The sequence below is a fragment of the Exophiala mesophila genome (genome assembly GCF_000836275.1).
Source record: "Exophiala mesophila strain CBS 40295 unplaced genomic scaffold supercont1.4, whole genome shotgun sequence".
NCBI classification, from domain to species: Eukaryota; Fungi; Ascomycota; class Eurotiomycetes; order Chaetothyriales; family Herpotrichiellaceae; genus Exophiala; species Exophiala mesophila.
Genome location: NW_015622507.1, coordinates 1,867,542 through 1,885,731, shown reverse-complemented (window position 1 = coordinate 1,885,731; position 18,190 = coordinate 1,867,542). Strand labels below are relative to the sequence as shown.

Sequence of the window (18,190 nt, the reverse complement as noted above, 5' to 3'; positions counted from 1 at the left end):
TACCACGCGCAAGATCCCTGGCAGCTTGTGGCACCCACTCTGACGCCCGAAGCCCCTCGGCCCCAATAATCGCCCCCGGTGCCCCCATCTGGCCACTTGGAGCCAGATGATGCCGCCTTTCTCATCATGGAAAAGTTGCCCTGCAGAATTGCGGGTGGCTGCTCCCCTCCAACGAGTCAACAACCAAAACTCCTGCTTTAGACTCCCGCCATCATCCAAGAATAATATCGACACCAAGACTAATTCGCCTGTTTGCATACAAACCTGAGAATAGAGTAACTGGCCTTTTGCCCTGCCCTGCGCCTCATCTCTCTCCTACCTTGCCATTGTCAAGTCTATCCTCTCCTCGCTTTTCCACTGACAACCCTCATTATATCCCAAAGACTCTTGTCATCTCCACCGAACGTTGCCTCTTTGTCTTCAGGCTGTCCTCTCGTTTGTATTGACACTGGCTCTGACCGACGACCGGCTTACACTCCCTGCTTCTGGTGATCAATTCCCCTACTCAGCACCTCGGTTTGCTGTACAACCTGTGACGTGCCAACTTCACCATGCCTCCCGACAGGCAGTTTTCCTTTGAGACACATGACGATTACCCTCGTGACAATCGACCGCACCCCGAACCCCCCTCACACCAACAATATACAGACTCTCCTTCCAGAGACTTCGTCTCTCCACCACCGCGATATACTTCTCCTGCAGCACCAGCATTTGCACAAGCCTCACCCCCGAGGCGGCCAATTCCACCTGACCCTCGTTACCTAAGCGATCAGTCGCCCTCGAGACGACAACCTCTACTGTTCGGTGGCCACGACGACCTACAGCCTCCTCCCCCTCCCCCACACAGGTCCAGTCCTTCTCGTATATCCTCCGACAGCCAACATCGTCCTATATCAGACGTCACTAGTGACATGGACAACTATGGAGACTACGCCCAAGGCGGAGGCATCAATGCTGTTGCACAAGGAGTCGCAGATCGTCATCCTCGCGAAAGTGGCTTGCAAGCTATGGGATCTCTTCCTCAGCCCTATGCTCCAGTCCATTCAGACGCTCTACCTTATTCCCGAGATGGTCTGGATCATGCCCAACTTCCTCCTTCGCACTTACCCAATCGAAATTCCTATGGCTCAACCTTCGCACTTGCTGCAGGAGCAGCCACCCCAGGGACAGTCACTCCTGACGGCTCTCTAGGCCCCAGGTCTTCTCGCTTCTCAGGCCGAAGCATTCCTCTGGAGGACTACTCTTCCCACCCCAGTCAGCCCACGTCCTACATGGGTTATCAAGAATCCCCCTATCAGAACAACCCCCACAGTCCTTCCATCAACTCCTCCAACATCATGCACCACGCCAGTATCAACCCTCATAATATCCTCGATGATGGGGATGATGGCTTTCCATCACAGCCTCGGGGCTCTACAAATGCCAAAGGCAACAGACTGAGTGGCATCGCCGGGGCTGCTGCTGGTGCTGGAGTCCTCGGAGGTTTGTTTGGTCGGAGGGCCAAGAATCACACCTCGAGTGGAACATACGATGCCGTTGGGGAGTCAAAGGTTGAAAAGAGTGCTTGGCTGGCAGGGGAGACCAAAGGCCGAAGAAAAATGAAGCTGTGGGTCGGTGTCGGTATCGGCCTCGTCATCGTCCTTGCCATTGTCGGTGGCGTTGTCGGTGGCCTGCTTGGATCCCGGAGTTCTTCTAGCGGCTCTGATGATACATCCAGTCCAGCAAGTGGTAGTACCAACAACGCTGATGATGACACTGCAGCAAATGGGGATCTCAGCAAGGACTCGTCGGAAATCAAAGCCCTGATGAACAACAAGAATCTACACAGGGTATTCCCGGGCATGGATTACACCCCCTGGGGCACTCAATATCCTCTGTGTCATACATACCCTCCTTCTCAAAATAACGTCACTCGCGACATGGCCGTCCTCAATCAATTGACCAACGTCGTTCGACTATATGGCACTGATTGCAACCAAACCCAGATGGTCTTGCATGCCATAGACCGTCTGGAGCTCACTGACATGAAGGTTTGGATGGGCGTTTGGATAGATACCAATGCGACCACATCTGCCCGACAGCTGGAGCAAATGTACCAAATCCTCAAGGAAACGAAGGACCTCTCGATATTCAAGGGCGTCATTGTTGGCAATGAGGCCCTCTACCGCGCCGGTGAAGACAAGGCTCAATCAGAACAGGAATTGATCGACATGCTCAATCAAGTCAGATCCAACTTCTCCAGACTTGGATATGACCTTCCCGTTGCAACGTCTGATCTCGGCGACAATTGGAACTCCCAGCTCGTGCAAGCTGTCGACTACGTCATGTCCAATATCCATCCTTTCTTTGCCGGTGTCGATGCCTCATTGGGTGCCGGCTGGACCTGGGATTTTTGGCAGACTCATAACGTGATCCTGACCACATCCTTGCCTGATGTTGGACAGATCATCAGTGAAACTGGTTGGCCCAGTGGTGGCGGAACAGACTGTGGTGGGTTAGATGGTTCTTGTACTCCGGGTCAAAAAGGCGCTGTCGCCAGTATCGATGGATTAAATACATTCATGGACACCTGGGTATGTCAAGCCTTGGCGAACGGCACGGATTACTTTTGGCAAGTCATTCCATCCTCTTTTACTTCGTAGTTGTCTAACCGGGTGAAAGGTTTGAGGCTTTTGATGAACCTTGGAAGGTGGCGTACAACAAGGGCGATCAAAATTGGGAAGACAAATGGGGTCTAATGGATCCTGGGAGGAACTTGAAGCCAGGTCTCATAATCCCAGACTGTGGCGGAAAGACAGTCTGAACTCAACTTGACCGACTTTCACCCTCTCCCCTTCACCAATATCCAGACTGTCATGTGCTTAGGGCCCTTATTCTTTCAGAGAGGATCACCTCTGTAACAAGAGATCTAAGCCTGGACAGTATGTTCGAGCTGGTTGGGTATTGCAACATCAATATCCATCTGGTGATCCCCGAGATCTGACGGCATGATTTTCGAATATGAATACCATAATGCCTAGGTTCAGGTTGGTCGGGACAGCCTGGACCCGGAATAGCGAACCGCGTCGAAGAGAACACAAACGTAACTACGCCACGGTCATTACCCAGCAAGAAAATGTGGCTATGGGGGCATCTTGAATACAGGGAAAACATGTCCTCGCCGTGGAAGAACAGGATACCGAGGCCAAAGTGGCCAAAATGGTACCCCGACTTTAGTGACATGTATATTAAACCCCATCTGACGACCATCGAGACACTCCGACATCGAGAACCGTTGTTTGGAGTGGAAGGAATTCTCACTACTGGAACGAGACACGAAGCGGTATTCATTGTACTTTTAGAGGGCAGCGATATTGAAAAGCATGTAAGCGAAGTGTATTGCATTACCTATCGATGATTAATATGCATCATTGAGATGAATAACAGACTTGTTGACCGATACATTCAGCCTATTAACAGACAGCTCGCGAGTGAGGACATCATACACCAGACTCTCCGCCGCATGAATGAAGAATCGGAGGAACAACAAGGTCATGTGATGACAAGGAGGCATAGTACGTGATGGAGATGCTGTTCAGTAGGAGGAGCCACCAGAAAGAGATATCCTTCCTACCTACCAAATATACATCTAGATGTACCGAGAATCACGTTCACGTTCACGACTAGGAAAGGAAGCTTCCAACATAACTAAAAACAAGAAACAAGGCAGGCAATAGGGAAATAGGAAGGCAAACGCCATGACCCACGTAGATCGGGGCCGATGCTTTCAATCTTCACTGTCAAGGTAAGATAGATAGGTATCTTAGTTTGTTCCTCCTCCTCCATGATTGCAAATTCCCATAAGCCTTCCCTGTCCTTTCCTCGCACCGATAATCGAAATTCGATATTCAAAACTCGATGCTCGACGCTCGACGCTCGTTGCCCAAGGCTGGTTAGTAGTGGAGTCCTTTGGTGTTCTCACCATGCCCGTCTTTGCCCCCAGCACCAGCCCTGCTTGCTTTCCTTCCTCCTCGTGGCTTTCTTTCACTATTTCTCTTTCCCCTTCTTTTCTTTCTGACCATTGCTCCACGCGCATTCCCACTCCCAGGGGGCGGTCCGTATATGTACCCGTGGAAAAGAAAAAAGCCGAAATTTGTGTTGCTTGAAAAAGTCAAGCCCAAGAGTGTTCAGCGAATATGAATTCACCTCACCATTGAAGAAAAAAAAATCATTTGGTATGCGAATGGTGCCAACGGAATTTTGGGCCCATTGATGGACCATGTCGAATATTGTGCTCGTTTGTCCGCCGCGTAACCCGTGTTAGTCGCCTGGCCTTCCAGACCATTCCTTGCCTCGATCCCTATTCCCGAATCCCCAACACTTTTCCAGTACACAATATGTCCCATGTACAATGTATACATACACAAGTGGCAGGCCATCTCCCGACCTGATTAGTCGAATGCCACCAATCCCGTACAGAGGATTCCAAATACAAGAAAAAACAAACCCTGCTGCGTTGCTCCGAAATGTTTCCAAGAGGCAATTTGTTGTGACCTCAAGAAACCCCTGGTCCAAAATGATTTGACAGCATATGAACAAATGTGACAAGGGTATCCGCATCGAAATATCCAGAACAAGCTCTCACCATCCAATGACTGGATAGTAAAAACCCTAAGAACGGTACCATAACCGTACAGAGAAATGATATGTTGCTCACGGCGTGCTTCAGAGACATGTTTTAATTCCTGAAACAACACCGCGGAATAGACACTGGGTACAACGAGCCCAAATTCGTATCTGGCAGAGATGATTCAAGAGCCATGCTAAATAGTCCTCTAGCCACATGTAGATTGCTTGCATCGAGCGATAGTTGGTGGCAGCAGTTCTTCGTATATCGATCATGGCGAGAAATAAAATGAGGCACCAAGGTGGCAGACACTGGTCAAGCCCCATACGATTCGGATGATCTGACAGGAGGCAGGTACATACTTCCAAGATCTCCCAGCGGGCACAGTGAGACATTAGACAGAACTCGGATTTGGTGGGGTCATTGAATGGTCCACGACCTTGGAGCGTTCGAGCCATCTCCTCTTTCCAGGTCGGCCCTCGAGATGCGCCGGGATAGCAGACTCTTCCTGGCCAGCAGCCACAAGGGCGCTCCGCTGTTTGCTTCGATAAGCATCTACTGCAGGTTTGGTCAGTGTGGTCTCGGCAACGAGTTTAGTGCTTAAGACTCACGCGCCCGAGCAAGGAAAATGGGCCGTCCAGAGAACACCCTTCCTTGTCCCCAAGCCATACGGTAGCCCAGCTCGTTGACCTTTTGCTCACGAGCTCGTTTGTTTCTCGAAATCTGGGGCACGGAAACTTCAGCCTCGCCTTCGCTCGAAGGCACTGAGACGGAGGTTTTGCCCACCGTTGGCACTCCGCTGTCGACTTCTGCTCCTTCTTCGTTGAATCGATCGTTCTTGCTGCTCTCGGAAGCCTCCTGCATCTGCACAGGGAAATAGGCTCGAGGAAATACCGAATTTTGCTTCCGATAAGAATCGGGAATCTCGCTCATTTCAATCTGATCCAGAGTGACCTTGACACGCACGCGGCCATTCTTCTGAGTGTCTTCGACGAGGATGAACTTGCGTCGCTTGCCCTCGGGGAGCTCGCCGAACAGGGCATTGTCTTCTTCGTCCCTGGCTTCTTGCTCCTTGGAAACCATTGCTGCTGGACCCCCCGGCCGCCCAAGATGATGTAGCCCTGGCTGCATGTTGGGTGCCATTGATGGCGCTAGGGAGGTTGGTACACTAGGGTAGTTCGGATAACCAGAGAATACGTGACTTTGGCGGATATCATTCGGGCTTGCCATGTGCTGAGGTGCTGGTGCTTGTCGATAGTTGTGTGGTGCGGTGTTGTACGCAGAGGCTGTGAGTGGATTAGCAATGAATGAGATGGATATTGGGGATCCTAGTCAGAGGTTCAAATAATCATGAGCACGGAGAGGGATCCTGCTTGCTCTAGAAGGTCGACGTACCTGCAACATTGTCTTGTCCTGTAGGCGAAATGTCCTGATGGTGATGGAGGATCTGCGCTGGGGGATTTGTAAGTGTGCCAGGGGGCCTGGCAGTTGGGGCAGCCATTGAATTGGGACCAGGAAGCCCTGTCGGGATGGCGCTTGTCGAGACAGAGCCTTGGCTCGCGCTCGAAGGTGGCATCTTCGTTCGAGTGTTGATTTTGGCCTGTCGCCTGACGCGACGACTTCTCAGTCTGGGATCTTGATTACTGTTCCTCCAACTATCCACAGCACGTTGAATCAGGCCTCTCTTGCCGCGAAGACAGGCATTCAGCTCTGCCAGCGCCCAACCGACCTGGTTACAATCGGTCTCATAGGCCAAGCGATTGCCTTTATATTGCTCCTTCGGCACACAAGCTCGGGGGTAGACACAGTTCTCTGACTTGAATTCTTGTGACAGATTGTCTGGGTTCACCGATTCGACGTCACAGCGAATGGTGTACTCCATTTTGACGCGGTCTCTCGAATATTCGAATGCAATCCACTGAACCCCGTTACCATCTTGGCGCACTACCAAAGGAGTGGTCGCTGGAATTGGGCCTGGCGCCGCATTCGAGTTCGGAGCTACGCCGGGCGGTGATTGCTGCTGTGGCTGCTGCTGATGGTGCTGTGGAGCCTGGGCCTGCTGAGGGTGCTGTTGGTGCTGTTGATGTTGTTGGTGCTGTTGGTGCTGTTGCTGTAAGGCAGTGGCTTGCGGAGTAGAACTTGCGTGCTGTGGTGGAGGTTGCGACTGCGATTGAGTGTGACTCTGCGGTGTCATCATCCCCGGTCGAGGCTGAGTCGATTGCTGGTAGGCCTGGTTGACTTCTGACTTGAGTCGAGGGCTGCTGGATATGGTCGAGTGGTGAGAGCCAACCTGGCCTTGCGAAAGTTGAGAATTGCTCGATGAATAGGGCAACATGGGCTGTGTGTTAAGCTGATGTTGCTGACTTTGGGGGTGATGTCCGCCATAGGTGGGTTGGTGGACCTGGCCCAGGGATTGATATTGTGGGTAGCCATAGAGCGGTTGGCTTAAACCTCCTCCCGGCTGACCGTACATTGGGCGTCCATGGTCATGCGACTGAGGTGAAGTGACCGAGGCCGGAGAATTGGATTGAGGGGTATTGTACATAGGAGGATATGGCCTCTGCATTGTCGTAGCTGCCATAGGTTCTTTTGTTTCTGAACACTTGATTTAGCCTCAATGTCCGGGGATGATGAGAGAATCAGACTTACCGGCAGGGTAATATGGAGCCGCGCCACTATGCTGGCTCCTGGGACTCGGATTTGAAGTATAGTAGTTGGAAGAATCGGACGGGCCTTGTTGGAATTGGGCCTGGCTGTTCAGAAAAGGTGACTGGACGCCCTGTTGAGGGGTGTAGACGCTGGGCGACGGATACGGTTGGTGACTGGCCTGACTGCTGCTCAAAGTTCGCGATTGTGCTTGCGACTGCGGTTGCTGTACGTGGTGCCCAGGCGCAACGTTTTGATACGGTTGTGTTGTGCGATGCTGCATTTAGATGAATGCGTCAGTACAATGGTCAATGAAACGCACAACCTTTGCGACTGGCCGCACAACGCAGCGATGCAATGTCAAGCAGATCCCGAAAAAACAAGAGAAAGCGGTTTGTTGGACAACAACAAGGATGGAGAAAGAAGCGGCGTAGAAAAGACGAGCCTGGTCTCCCGTCCCACGATCCGAGAAGGTTGGTAGCCCAGAAGAGGAAAGCTGCTGGGCCAGGCCGACGTGGACCAGGTAGGGAACGAAGAATGGGGAGACAAGGGAATCGGGATGCGCGAGTTGTGGACAAGCAATTAGAAGACAAAACGCGCGTACTGGATGGTTGATGGATGTTTGCAAGGAATTATTCGGTTGTGGTATGGTTGGTATCGAGACAGGGGGATGTCATTGGCAGGGCAGAGAAGGTTGGGACATAACGAGATGGAGTGGCTCGAGCAAGACAGTCAAGGAAAACAAGTCGACCAGGATGATCCAGCGAACAGGTAAGGTCTTAAGACGAGCCTGAAGCATTCAATCAAGTCCAGGACGATTTGGATGAATTTGAAACAAGTGATGAATGGTATTGGAGGGGTCGATGGGTCAATGCGGGCATGTGATAACCGACAAGCCCGCCACCAAGCAGTGGGCATAAGGAGATGGAAGTCGTGACAAGGGGAATAACGCATAGGGTTGGTAGGGTGCATACCATGTACCAGAAGGGGCGCCGCAGCGTGGGCCGGTTGACGAAATGCGAGATAGGATGAGGTTATGAGACTAGGGGGTCGTGTGTAGAGGACATCAAGTCTTCCAGACAAGTTGATAGTGGGAAGGAGCTTGTCGACCAGGCGTAGGCGTGGCAGTGGCACACAGCAAAGCAACGTTGGTACGGTGCAAGACACAAGACGATGGGATATACTCGTCTTGTCCTGTCGTGCGGGAAGGAGGTGGTGCGGGCCAGGAAATGAAGCAGGGACCAAATGGGCACGTCAGACGTGGCGGTGCAGGATGGAGACGGCAGGTGAGGGCAGGTGGGCAGGTGCAAGAGGGTTGTCAAAGAGAACAAGTTTTGGCGACCGCAAGAGGGAGAATAATACCACGAAGCCGAGGGCAGGGGAGGGTGAAATGGTAGGAGGAGGATTCAAGGTTTTTGGAAACTGACAGTTGGCCATCAAGTGGGCCGTGGGCGCGGGAGCTTGAGAACATGGAACTGGGGCCAGCATCAGGGATTGACTGGGAGTGGACAGTGGAGACGATGGATGGCGGGCGGATCACGAGTGGATCGCAGCATGGTCCAAGCGTCCTGGTGGCTTCCACTGGTGTGATTGTGCAGGGCGAGGGGAACCAAGTGACATTTCGGGAATAGGAGCCGGTTATTGGGGTGGAGACGGAATCTTATGCGTACGAGGGCAAGGCACTGGACGGTGGAGGGGAGAAGGGCAGGAGGGTAGGGGAGAGAGTGAGTAAAAGAATGACACAATCGGCTTCACCATAGCCATGGCAGGAGGCGAGCAAGGCTCAACAATGAAATGGCGAACGCGGGCATGCAAGTGCAGCTGCAGCCTGCAGCTGCGGCGTGCGCGTCCGAGATTGGTCCACGAGCCAACGGTAGACAGGGAGGGAAAAGCTTTACAGGTTGGGGCGACCTGGGCTGGGCTGGGCTGGCAAATGTGTGCGCTTCAATTGATCAATTCCCCCAGTGGTAACAACCAAACACCAACAGACAGAGGGCCGGGAGGGTTATGGTGGTGGAGGGCAAAGAGCAAGGGGGTGGGACTTGGGACTGGACAAGAGGGGAGCACTGGGAGGAAAGAGCCAGTCGTCGAGAGGAGGTGAGGAGAATGGGGTTGGGCTTACATCGCGGCTTCCAGGACCAGGGTGGGCGCGGATGTTGTGACTGGTGCCTATGGCGGCACCTTGAGTCTGACCGCCACTCATCAGAGCAAGATTGTGGCCTTGAAAGAACGGCTGTCGTCCATCTGCAGGGTCATTACCAGATGAGTCGGGCGATACTCGTGTCGCTTTGGGAGAAGGGCGCGAATGATGAGAATGCGGGTGAGTGTGCGTCTGAGTGTGCGGGTACGGGTGCTGGTGCTGGCTGATTGACGAAACATGCGCGGTCAACGCGGCTGGCGATTGATTACTATGAGGGGAAAATGGCGATTGCAAAGGTGGGAAAACGCCACCTACAGCAGCCGCCTTGTTCACACTCAAGCTCGCCAGAGACTGCGGTACCGGTGGATGTTTTGCAGAGGTCTTGCCCGTCGCGACGGGACGCTTTTTGCCAGCCATGGCGTGCATGGACCGTCAGGGATCACCGTCGTCTATAGCGTTCCGAATCGACCAGATCAAGTGAGGCGTGGCAGGGAAGTTGGAAGGGTGAAGGCGTTAAGATTTGACAGCCGACGGTGGCAGCCAGCAACAGGCACCAGGGCACGGGGTATGATCGCTGAGGCCTTGAGGGTGACAGGATTGTAAACCAGAAAGGCACAGAGGCAGCGCTTGTCGCATGCCACGGCAGTGCGGGACGACAATTGTGGAGTAGCCGTCAGAAAGTCTGGAGGTCATGGATAATATTGCAGGGTTGCAAAGCTCAAATTAAGGTGGAATGGGTATCAGGACACCAGGGTGATCATATGCGAGAGTGCGAGGGCTCCCTGCTCGACTATTATAACCCGCCGACTTATGGACGACCTAACATCATGGCTTGCCTATAATGGGTAAGGTGGTCGAAGGATTAAGGGCTGTCTTTATCACTATTGTTGCCCATCCAGGCCATATGCTACCCAGGAGCGTCTCTGAAGACGCACATTTCAATAGGTTGTGCAACCAAGCGCCTGCAGGCGACAAGGCCACCTGGATTATCATCTTAGATACTCAAAGAGTAAAACCCGGTAGATGAACCTCCACTGTTAGCAGATATTGGTATTGGCATACTCATCACGCTTTCTTTTCAAAGCGACACAGAAGATGGGGCCGATTAAATGGACGGTGATTCCCCATGCGACCTTTTGTTACCTGTGATCCGTTCCAGGAAATGGTTGCGCACAGGGAGATGCGAATAGGCACTCTCGTCGACTCGTGGCTCCGTATGCCCGCCGGAGACGCCGCCGCCACTGGGCCAAGATCGAATCCGATCAAGCCTGACTGTGCATGACCAAGATTCGTCCAAAGACATGATAATCTCGCTCCGCATCTCCTTGTGTACCTGCTGCCTCGAAACCGTCAACCATATAACCGAGGGGCTGCGAGAACGGTTTTGGCTAGGATCGCAAACTCAGATATCTCGAGCCGTCACAGGGATGGTTGGCCCAGCCATCAACAGCGGAAATGTTGAATGCCATGTCGAGACAGTGGGCGATTATACGAAAGATACTGGAGAGTACGTGAGTACTCGATCAATAAGGTTTGTTTTGACGGGATCAAAGATGCGTAACTGATGATCCCTGCCAATTTCCAGTAGACAACAGCAGCCTTGAGTGGCTGGCCACTTCGAAACACGCGCTGCTTCGGCGTCCAACGGTGCCGGCGATCACGAGCCAGGGTGGCCATGTTCCAACTTACTGCACACGCCCGGGCCCACTGCACTGGCGACAGTAACTTACGGAGTAGTGGCGGCTGGTGGGCTAAGTAGTGGACCGTGTCGCCAGTCAGTGCCACCTGGAACTCAAGTTTGGTGCAACTTCACAGCTTACGAGGTTACTCATGCCAACCTCGCATGCTGCAGAAAGTTTGGACACACGAGAGCCAAACTTAGAGATAGTCGAGTAACTAGCAACGAGCAACGTGAGCTTCACGGCTCAAATGCCAACTCTTGACAGTGAGTCCGTGACACAAGTTGGCCCGCGCTCGCGGCCCCAGAGGTACATTTGTAAAGAGCTGTTTATAGCTTTCTGAAGCTCGACCAGTTCCAAGCTTAGTAGTAGCTACGCATAACAGCGAGAGTTAAACATGACACTCCGAACCAACCAAAATTTCGCATCGAGGTCAACCACTGGAGCCACCATCGCATGCCTGTGATAATTACTGTACTCCGTAGTCATAGTCTCACAGATGTCCACTAGCGACCGGACAACAACCTGTCACGCAGGCCAAAGCCATGGTTGGTTCGTTTGATAAGAGCCAACCTGACAAGCCTGTCTCAATTGGCTACTGTAGCCCCGCGGGTGCTGATGCTCCGTTGGAATGATTGTGTAGACATAGGCATAGACATAGGCAATGACAACACTGATGGGCTCAACATTGGGGCCGAATAACAACGGTAAGTCTGCGGCAGAGTATACTTGAACTGCCCGAGATGGAAAGTCGTAAGAGACTCCGGGCTAAAGCAGATCAAGGGCGGCTCCACTACTCCTGACTGGCGCAAGTTTCAAGTGGTGGGCGAGCTTGTCACGAACACACAGTAGGCTGCCCCGTAGTGTCCATTACCAAGTCTCGCACATGCCCCCAACGCAACGCTGCAAATCGTGTGCCAGCCATTGTGCCATCACAACCTTTGGAACTTGTTGCGCTCCAGTCTCCACTCCCCGCTCAGTGGCAAGCAACGCTTAATGACTGTTTGCTAATCCTGTTGAGGACTTAGATCCGGCATGAGTTACGACGGTCAAGGCATGGCTTACGATGACCCGGCGTTGGCTCCCGATGCGGCCATTGGTCTGTCGATCAGAACTTGATGACATTTGGGTATAGCGTTGCCCCTCACGGCTGCATTGCTTATTGTGTCTGGTACTGCAAGTCGTGACAGCGTGTGATGGTTTGAATCGACTAGTGTGCGGTCTAACAAGTGTGGTCCTGGAAGCTGGCGCTACTCTGCGCATCAGTGGACGCGTAGCTCGTAGATTCGCAGAACTCGGGCGGTACTTTGCACCTAAGGATTTCCAGCACTGACGCAACCCAAGCCCTGGAGACACGTCTGCCATTGGCTGCATGAACCAGCTTCCGTGGCAAGCATCCCTTCCCCCGGGGGCGATCACCCTTTGACGCCAAAGTCTATCCATCCATCCTCCACTGATCTTGGGCTACCTATTTCAGACACCACGCTGCTAACAGGCCGACACCTTTAGTCGGATGGGCACATTGTCTAGTCATTGGTCACCATTATTTCTCATCCTCGTATGCACGAGATCATTTCACCACGATGGCTCCGCACTTGCATCTGTGGAGCTTAAGGATACAGCCAACTCGGACAATTTCCCTGCTGGACAGATTGTCTGTCCGCGATTGTCGCATGAGCCCATGCATTTGAAATCAACTCCTTCAGAAATACCACGTGATTTTAGGGCACAGAGTATGGTACCTATGTGACCTGCTTGACACCAGCTTCTACACAGCCAAGATAAATGTCGTGCCCCGAGATCACATGACGAAGCGGTCAGAACACATGCTGTCAAGTACTCCGTAGTGGCTGATTTATACTCATCTCGCCGTCGTCATCCGAAGGCTAACAGTACCCTACGGAGTAATAATTGTACCGTGACGCCCGTCTCTTGTTGCCTGCGCGGCATGATTTCATGGAACAAAAGTGCGGTCCCTACCACAGTTTCCTCCCCACTTGAAGTCCTGGTCTAGGAATGGAGATGATCTCGGCTTCTGGATGCCAAGTTAGACTAAGTTCCACCTTCTAATAACTGGACAGGAACTCTAGGTGGCGTTCCGGAAACCAAAGACATGATCGCACGAGCCATGGTGTACTCCGTAGTGCGTAATGGCTGAACGACCCACCTCTGTCGGCACGACTTTACAGATCTCAGCACATCCAAATCCTGGGCGTGTGCAGTTTGTGGCTGACTACCTACGGAGTACATACCACTACTTCACTTCCCTGAGTGACCGACTCGACAGTAATAGGATGTAGTGAGCCTCGGCGACATCTCTTGCGAAGAATGCACGACATTCATGTACGTCGAATGCCCCCCTATATGTAGTATGAGGAACATGGTGGCAACGCTGCGCCCCGGCAGCTTGACTGCTAGGCGACTACTATATATTCTTTACGCGGACTTCCAGCTTTGTTTATGTAGATTTGTGCCCAGGAATTACTACTGTTGCTTGACCAATGATCAAAGAAGGATCAAAGGACACGAGGTCCAAGGAGCTGTTCCAGAGACTCAAGACCCAGATGTCCCGTCTCCTATCTATGGTCTCACCTCTCAAGAACGTTAGGTTTTATCAAATTGATGGTGTCAAATGTCGCCGCCCTCCAACCACATACTCGCCGAACTTTGCAGATGACTTGAGTTATACTCTACGGAGTAGATTTTACTCCCGTTGATCCCCGCCTCCACGTTTACCAAAGACGCTTTTCCGTCTTTCTTCGGACGTCTAGGCTCTAGCCAACGACCCGTCAAAGATGCAAGGTGCCATGCTACCAGGGTCTCCACGCGGTTGGAATGATTGACACCGTGCATGCTGGGGAACCTCGTAACGGCGCCAGTGTCTTGCACCACTGCGTCTAGCACTTTCTTAGCCGTCAATCATTTTCATGGTCTGAATCATGAGCAATGAGATCATGTTCCCACTACCTCTTTCAAGACATCGGATATTTGAGGCAGAAGGGATACAACCGACCCATCTGTCATCTTTTATCGCCAAGGTAACCAACACGCCGTGCGGTATGGCATGCATTTTGAGTTGAGATCCAGACTTACTGCCTTGCATTCCTATGAAACCCATCTCCGATTTACACTGCCCATCGCCCAGACGGTTGGAAAATGTCAGGGTTCTTGGTCAGTTTCATAGACGTCTTCGGAACATTTCTTCAGCTCGTTGTCGATCATACGGTGAGCTGCGGATACCATGACTTGCATGGCTCGATCTTGCATGAATAGTTGATACGGAAGCTGAGAGCAGGAGATACCTGTGTGACTCACGTGCTCAGCGGTAACCCGTGACTATCATCAATAATGCTGAATGTCAATATTATTTGATAACACTAGAGAGTACCCAACACCTCGAACGAAATTTCGAATCTGAAACCAGAGCTGTCTTAAGGCCACCCAATATACTTTCTTTTGAATATATTCGCATGCAGGTTGCGAGGAGAAGTGGGCTGCAGGAACCGTTAATCAACGCGCACTGTTGTGTTAGAGTGTGTTCATAGTTTGGCCAAACTCTGCAGTGTGCAAGCCAAACGTATCCGAACATCGGTAGAACATAATGATGCCTGTGAAACGTGACATATGCAACAAATCGAAAAACGCCAATGATAACGAGCGTGTCTAGGGACTTGCACCTGTGATGACTCTTCTCATCTCAGCCTCCGCTCCATTGCTCACAATCTCCTGCATTCGCTCCGAATTGTCCATGTGAAGCTCTATCACTGGGCTTAGTGATACTCACCCTTGGTTTTAAAATCCCCTACTTTTAGGTACTTGCCTCACTCATCCGTTGTGGACACTTCCGCCTGGCCTAGGCCACCCACAGCCAAGTGCCGAGCGGACTCATCTTCCACGCGACGACCGGGTCAATGATGATCTGCGTAACGGTCATGTCGCTCACTGCACGGAACGTCGGAACCGTCAAGTCATAGTGCGCACGACGGCGTTCTCCAGTAGCTTGACCATCAGCGGGCTTTGGGAGATGGTGGGATTAAATCAGATACTCGTATGCAGTCCACGTGCTATGAACTTCAAGCGATAATCTACGGTAACGATAACGAGGAAGTTCCCTGACTTGGCTCGCAATAAAAGGCGAGGGCAGATTTGATCTGACCAAGCGAGTCCATTCTCCGAGACTTGGACACAGTAGTTGAGATGGGATCGGCCACTATAGCCTATACTAATGCAAGCCGATTGATTTGTGCACCATTGTGGCTTTTCTTGGCCCTGCACTTGGGTAGAGACAACGACTTTATTGTGCATACGTACTCCATATGTCTTCAATTATCATACAACACTAACCTCAACATGCGACCTGATAAAGTTGCGGAGTACTAATCTCTTGACGAAATTGATGACCGATACTTTCGTCGGAGACCAGTCTATATGCGTACGCCGAGTGTGTGCAAGATCGCGGACATTGATTGACCTTGTATCTCTCGACAGAAATAGAAAATCAATTCTACACATGGACTCCAAGAGCGACAGCTACCTGATTCGGCGTCAAGAACGAGGCTTGTGTGACCGAATCGTGCCGACAGGAACGAACCAAGCCACTGGGTTTTTCGGCGGGTCCTTTGCACGACTTTTGTCTTCTTCATTAATCTCGGACAGTTGCAGGCGTCCACAGATGTGCAAAGTTTGTGTAAGGAGAGAGTAGCCACAATAGTGGTTCTGCTCTGGATGACTGCAGTAGGTAGAGTAGCTTAGCAATTGGATCGAACACGCGGACACTACTTAAATGCCGAGTATCGTTGCGTGCGCTTTGCCACAGACGTGGATAGGTATTGAGGTGGAGTTTGGGTGAGAAAATTGGATGCATGTACTATGTACTACCAAGCAAAAAAAAAACATCGCGAGGCTAGGTACCATATGTACCCATAGTAAAATATCAAATACTACCAGTTGTATAGAACATGGTACCTTAGCCTTCTATTCCAGTTAACAAGAAAACCTAAGTGACTGACAAAAACAAATCTCAACCCATGTGCCCATCTACAGCCACAAACGTGGAGGACGGGATTCCGACAGACCCTCGTGGTTGGAAACGTGCAGAAAAGAGTGTCGACCAGCCAGCCAACTCAAGCTACTCAGCAGCTCCCCTCATCTATTTTTACAAGGGGACGTTAAGCCAAACCCTGGAGGCTCCAAAACCTAATAAGTCTGATTCTCAATCCACCAGCCGATGGGCTGGGCATGACCCTAGCTAGGGGCCATGGAGCCACTGCACCCAACGCGCAAGTACCCCTGGAGATTGTTCTTCCAGGGGTGTCTCTTGACCCCCCATCGACGGATCTTCAGGTACAAGCTCTGACCAGCCAGGGGCCCCCGGGGGCGCCAAGAGGCTCATTCCAGGGTCCCCGCTAGGTAAGACCAGGTGCCCAAGAGGGCCAACTACGAGTACTCCGTACTCTGTAGCCTTGAATCAATGGTGCCACCCGCCTTTTTAGAGCAGGAGGGTATCGCGCATGCAAGGGCTTGAGAGACTCATTGCCTAAACCCCTGGTCACCAGCTCCCCAGCCACTCCACCCCCAGCTCTCTCTCTGTAGCTGCCCGTCGTCAAAGATTTTCAATTGTCCAGTACCGGCGTCAACAGGGGACTTGCCGTCGAATTCCCTGCCCATCTGTATATCCCCATCACTCTTGACCCCCAGAACCGGATTCCTGACAATCTTCGTGGGCCACTCACTCCAGGTAGATCGTCTTCCCTGCCTCCCGTGCCCCCTTGTATATGAGGAAATACGCTTGATTGTGACTGCCAGGGCCAGGCCCCCATGAACAGCCTTCCCTATACCCGCTACCTATTCCAGCCTATAACGCCCCTGGGCTTCAGTGTCTGACCGCTTAATCCAGTGCTGTTAGCTGGTCAGACAAACCATTATGCCGGAGTGTGTCCCCCCGCTCGGCCCTTTGCTTACTGTACATTACCCAGTACCTTAGGTACAGTACGGAGTAGGTAGGTACCTAACCTACCTCTAGTACTTAAGTAGTGAACTACTGCTGAGCCCCAGCGCACGCCAGGTACTAGGTACATCAGGTATCTGTTGTCAAAAGTTTATGGATACCTAGTATCAAGGGCCAGTTGACCCAGATAGAACTCGAGAGATCACAATCACATCACGAAATAACAACATCCTGCAATCATACCTACCCAATGTTCGAAGACTATCAGCAATGAGCTCGCTGCGTCCGGCGCAATTTGTTCGTCATCGACATTGTAGGTACCTGGACGGTCAATCACAAGATATGTCTCCTGATACCGCCACCCGCTGCCATCAATGTCGGATGTTATGAAGTAAGTTTGACAAAGTACCCCCAAGCACGACCATAGAGCGCAGTGAGGGACCCGACGCATCATTCGATTTCCGGCCATCCATCAATCTTGCGGAACTCTCGTCAAACGACCTTCCGGGCCCCTGGGTTGCTATTGGCAGTTTTGATAACGTCGTCGCAGCTGTCTCCAGCCCCAGGTTGAGGTCCAACGCCGTCTGTGCCCGGAAGGAAGGCACCTCCCTACTGCTGCATGGTACCTACTTCGGACCAGAACGAGTGGCATATCTTCTTCTATTCGTGAAGCAGCCGAGATTTGCGGTGAGTCTTCAGGTCCCTTCAGCCTCGCCAGCCATCCGATCGACGTCTGTCCACTGGAGTGGGATATTCCGCCGCCGATCATCATCGCTAATACTACTCCGTACATGCAGCGACAGCTGTCAAACATTGCCCACCCCCGTGGCTACTGGATGAGTTGCCATGTGTGCCACGATGTTTCTCATTCGCCGGAAATGGAAGTGCAAACAACTTTTTCTGAACTTTTTTGACATAACCGCAGTCATAAGTCTTCGGCTTGACCACTCCGAGACCTGCCCCTAGCTGCAGGAATCAATGCAAAAGGACTCACCACTCATTTCATTCGAGATTCGGTACTCACCGACTGCCAACCGAGTGTCCTGACTACGATGTTCAATTTCGGAAAGGATATTTCGGTAGAGACGCACACGCACTTGCTTTAGGGGACTTCCACAGCTGAATGTCCTTCCTATCGGGGAGGTCTGCCTCGTCAGAAAAGGTCTTGGTGC

The 18,190-nt window shown here is 52.0% G+C and overlaps 3 protein-coding genes across 7 annotated transcripts; 1 reads left to right on the top strand and 2 right to left on the bottom strand.

Annotated features, from left to right (window-relative positions):
- The first annotated feature begins 228 nt into the window (after positions 1-228).
- Positions 229-3,789, top strand: PV10_05847. Of its 2 annotated transcripts, XM_016370577.1 has the most exons (3): positions 229-2,611; positions 2,662-3,364; positions 3,449-3,789. In XM_016370577.1, the coding sequence occupies exons 1-2, from the start codon at positions 552-554 to the stop codon at positions 2,801-2,803; spliced, it is 2,202 nt and encodes a 733-aa protein (XP_016222870.1). In that variant the 5' UTR covers positions 229-551; the 3' UTR covers positions 2,804-3,364; positions 3,449-3,789. The 2 variants fall into 2 exon arrangements, with proteins under 2 accessions (XP_016222870.1, XP_016222869.1); XM_016370576.1 differs by having other exon boundaries at positions 2,662-3,789.
- Positions 3,714-8,945, bottom strand: PV10_05846. Of its 4 annotated transcripts, none has more exons than XM_016370575.1 (5): positions 7,857-8,945; positions 7,256-7,529; positions 6,002-7,201; positions 5,218-5,892; positions 3,714-5,164 (listed from the first exon to the last, which is right to left on the bottom strand). In XM_016370575.1, the coding sequence occupies exons 3-5, from the start codon at positions 7,185-7,187 to the stop codon at positions 5,001-5,003; spliced, it is 2,025 nt and encodes a 674-aa protein (XP_016222868.1). In that variant the 5' UTR covers positions 7,188-7,201; positions 7,256-7,529; positions 7,857-8,945; the 3' UTR covers positions 3,714-5,000. The 4 variants fall into 4 exon arrangements, with proteins under 4 accessions (XP_016222868.1, XP_016222866.1, XP_016222865.1 ...); XM_016370573.1 differs by having other exon boundaries at positions 8,227-8,945; XM_016370572.1 differs by having other exon boundaries at positions 7,256-8,945.
- A 312-nt stretch (positions 8,946-9,257) lies between these two features.
- On the bottom strand, positions 9,258-9,809 carry PV10_05845 (uncharacterized protein; the record flags this gene model as incomplete). Its single annotated transcript, XM_016370571.1, has 2 exons — positions 9,258-9,584; positions 9,708-9,809. The coding sequence occupies 2 exons, from the start codon at positions 9,807-9,809 to the stop codon at positions 9,258-9,260; spliced, it is 429 nt and encodes a 142-aa protein (XP_016222864.1).
- Between the last annotated feature and the right edge of the window lie 8,381 nt (positions 9,810-18,190).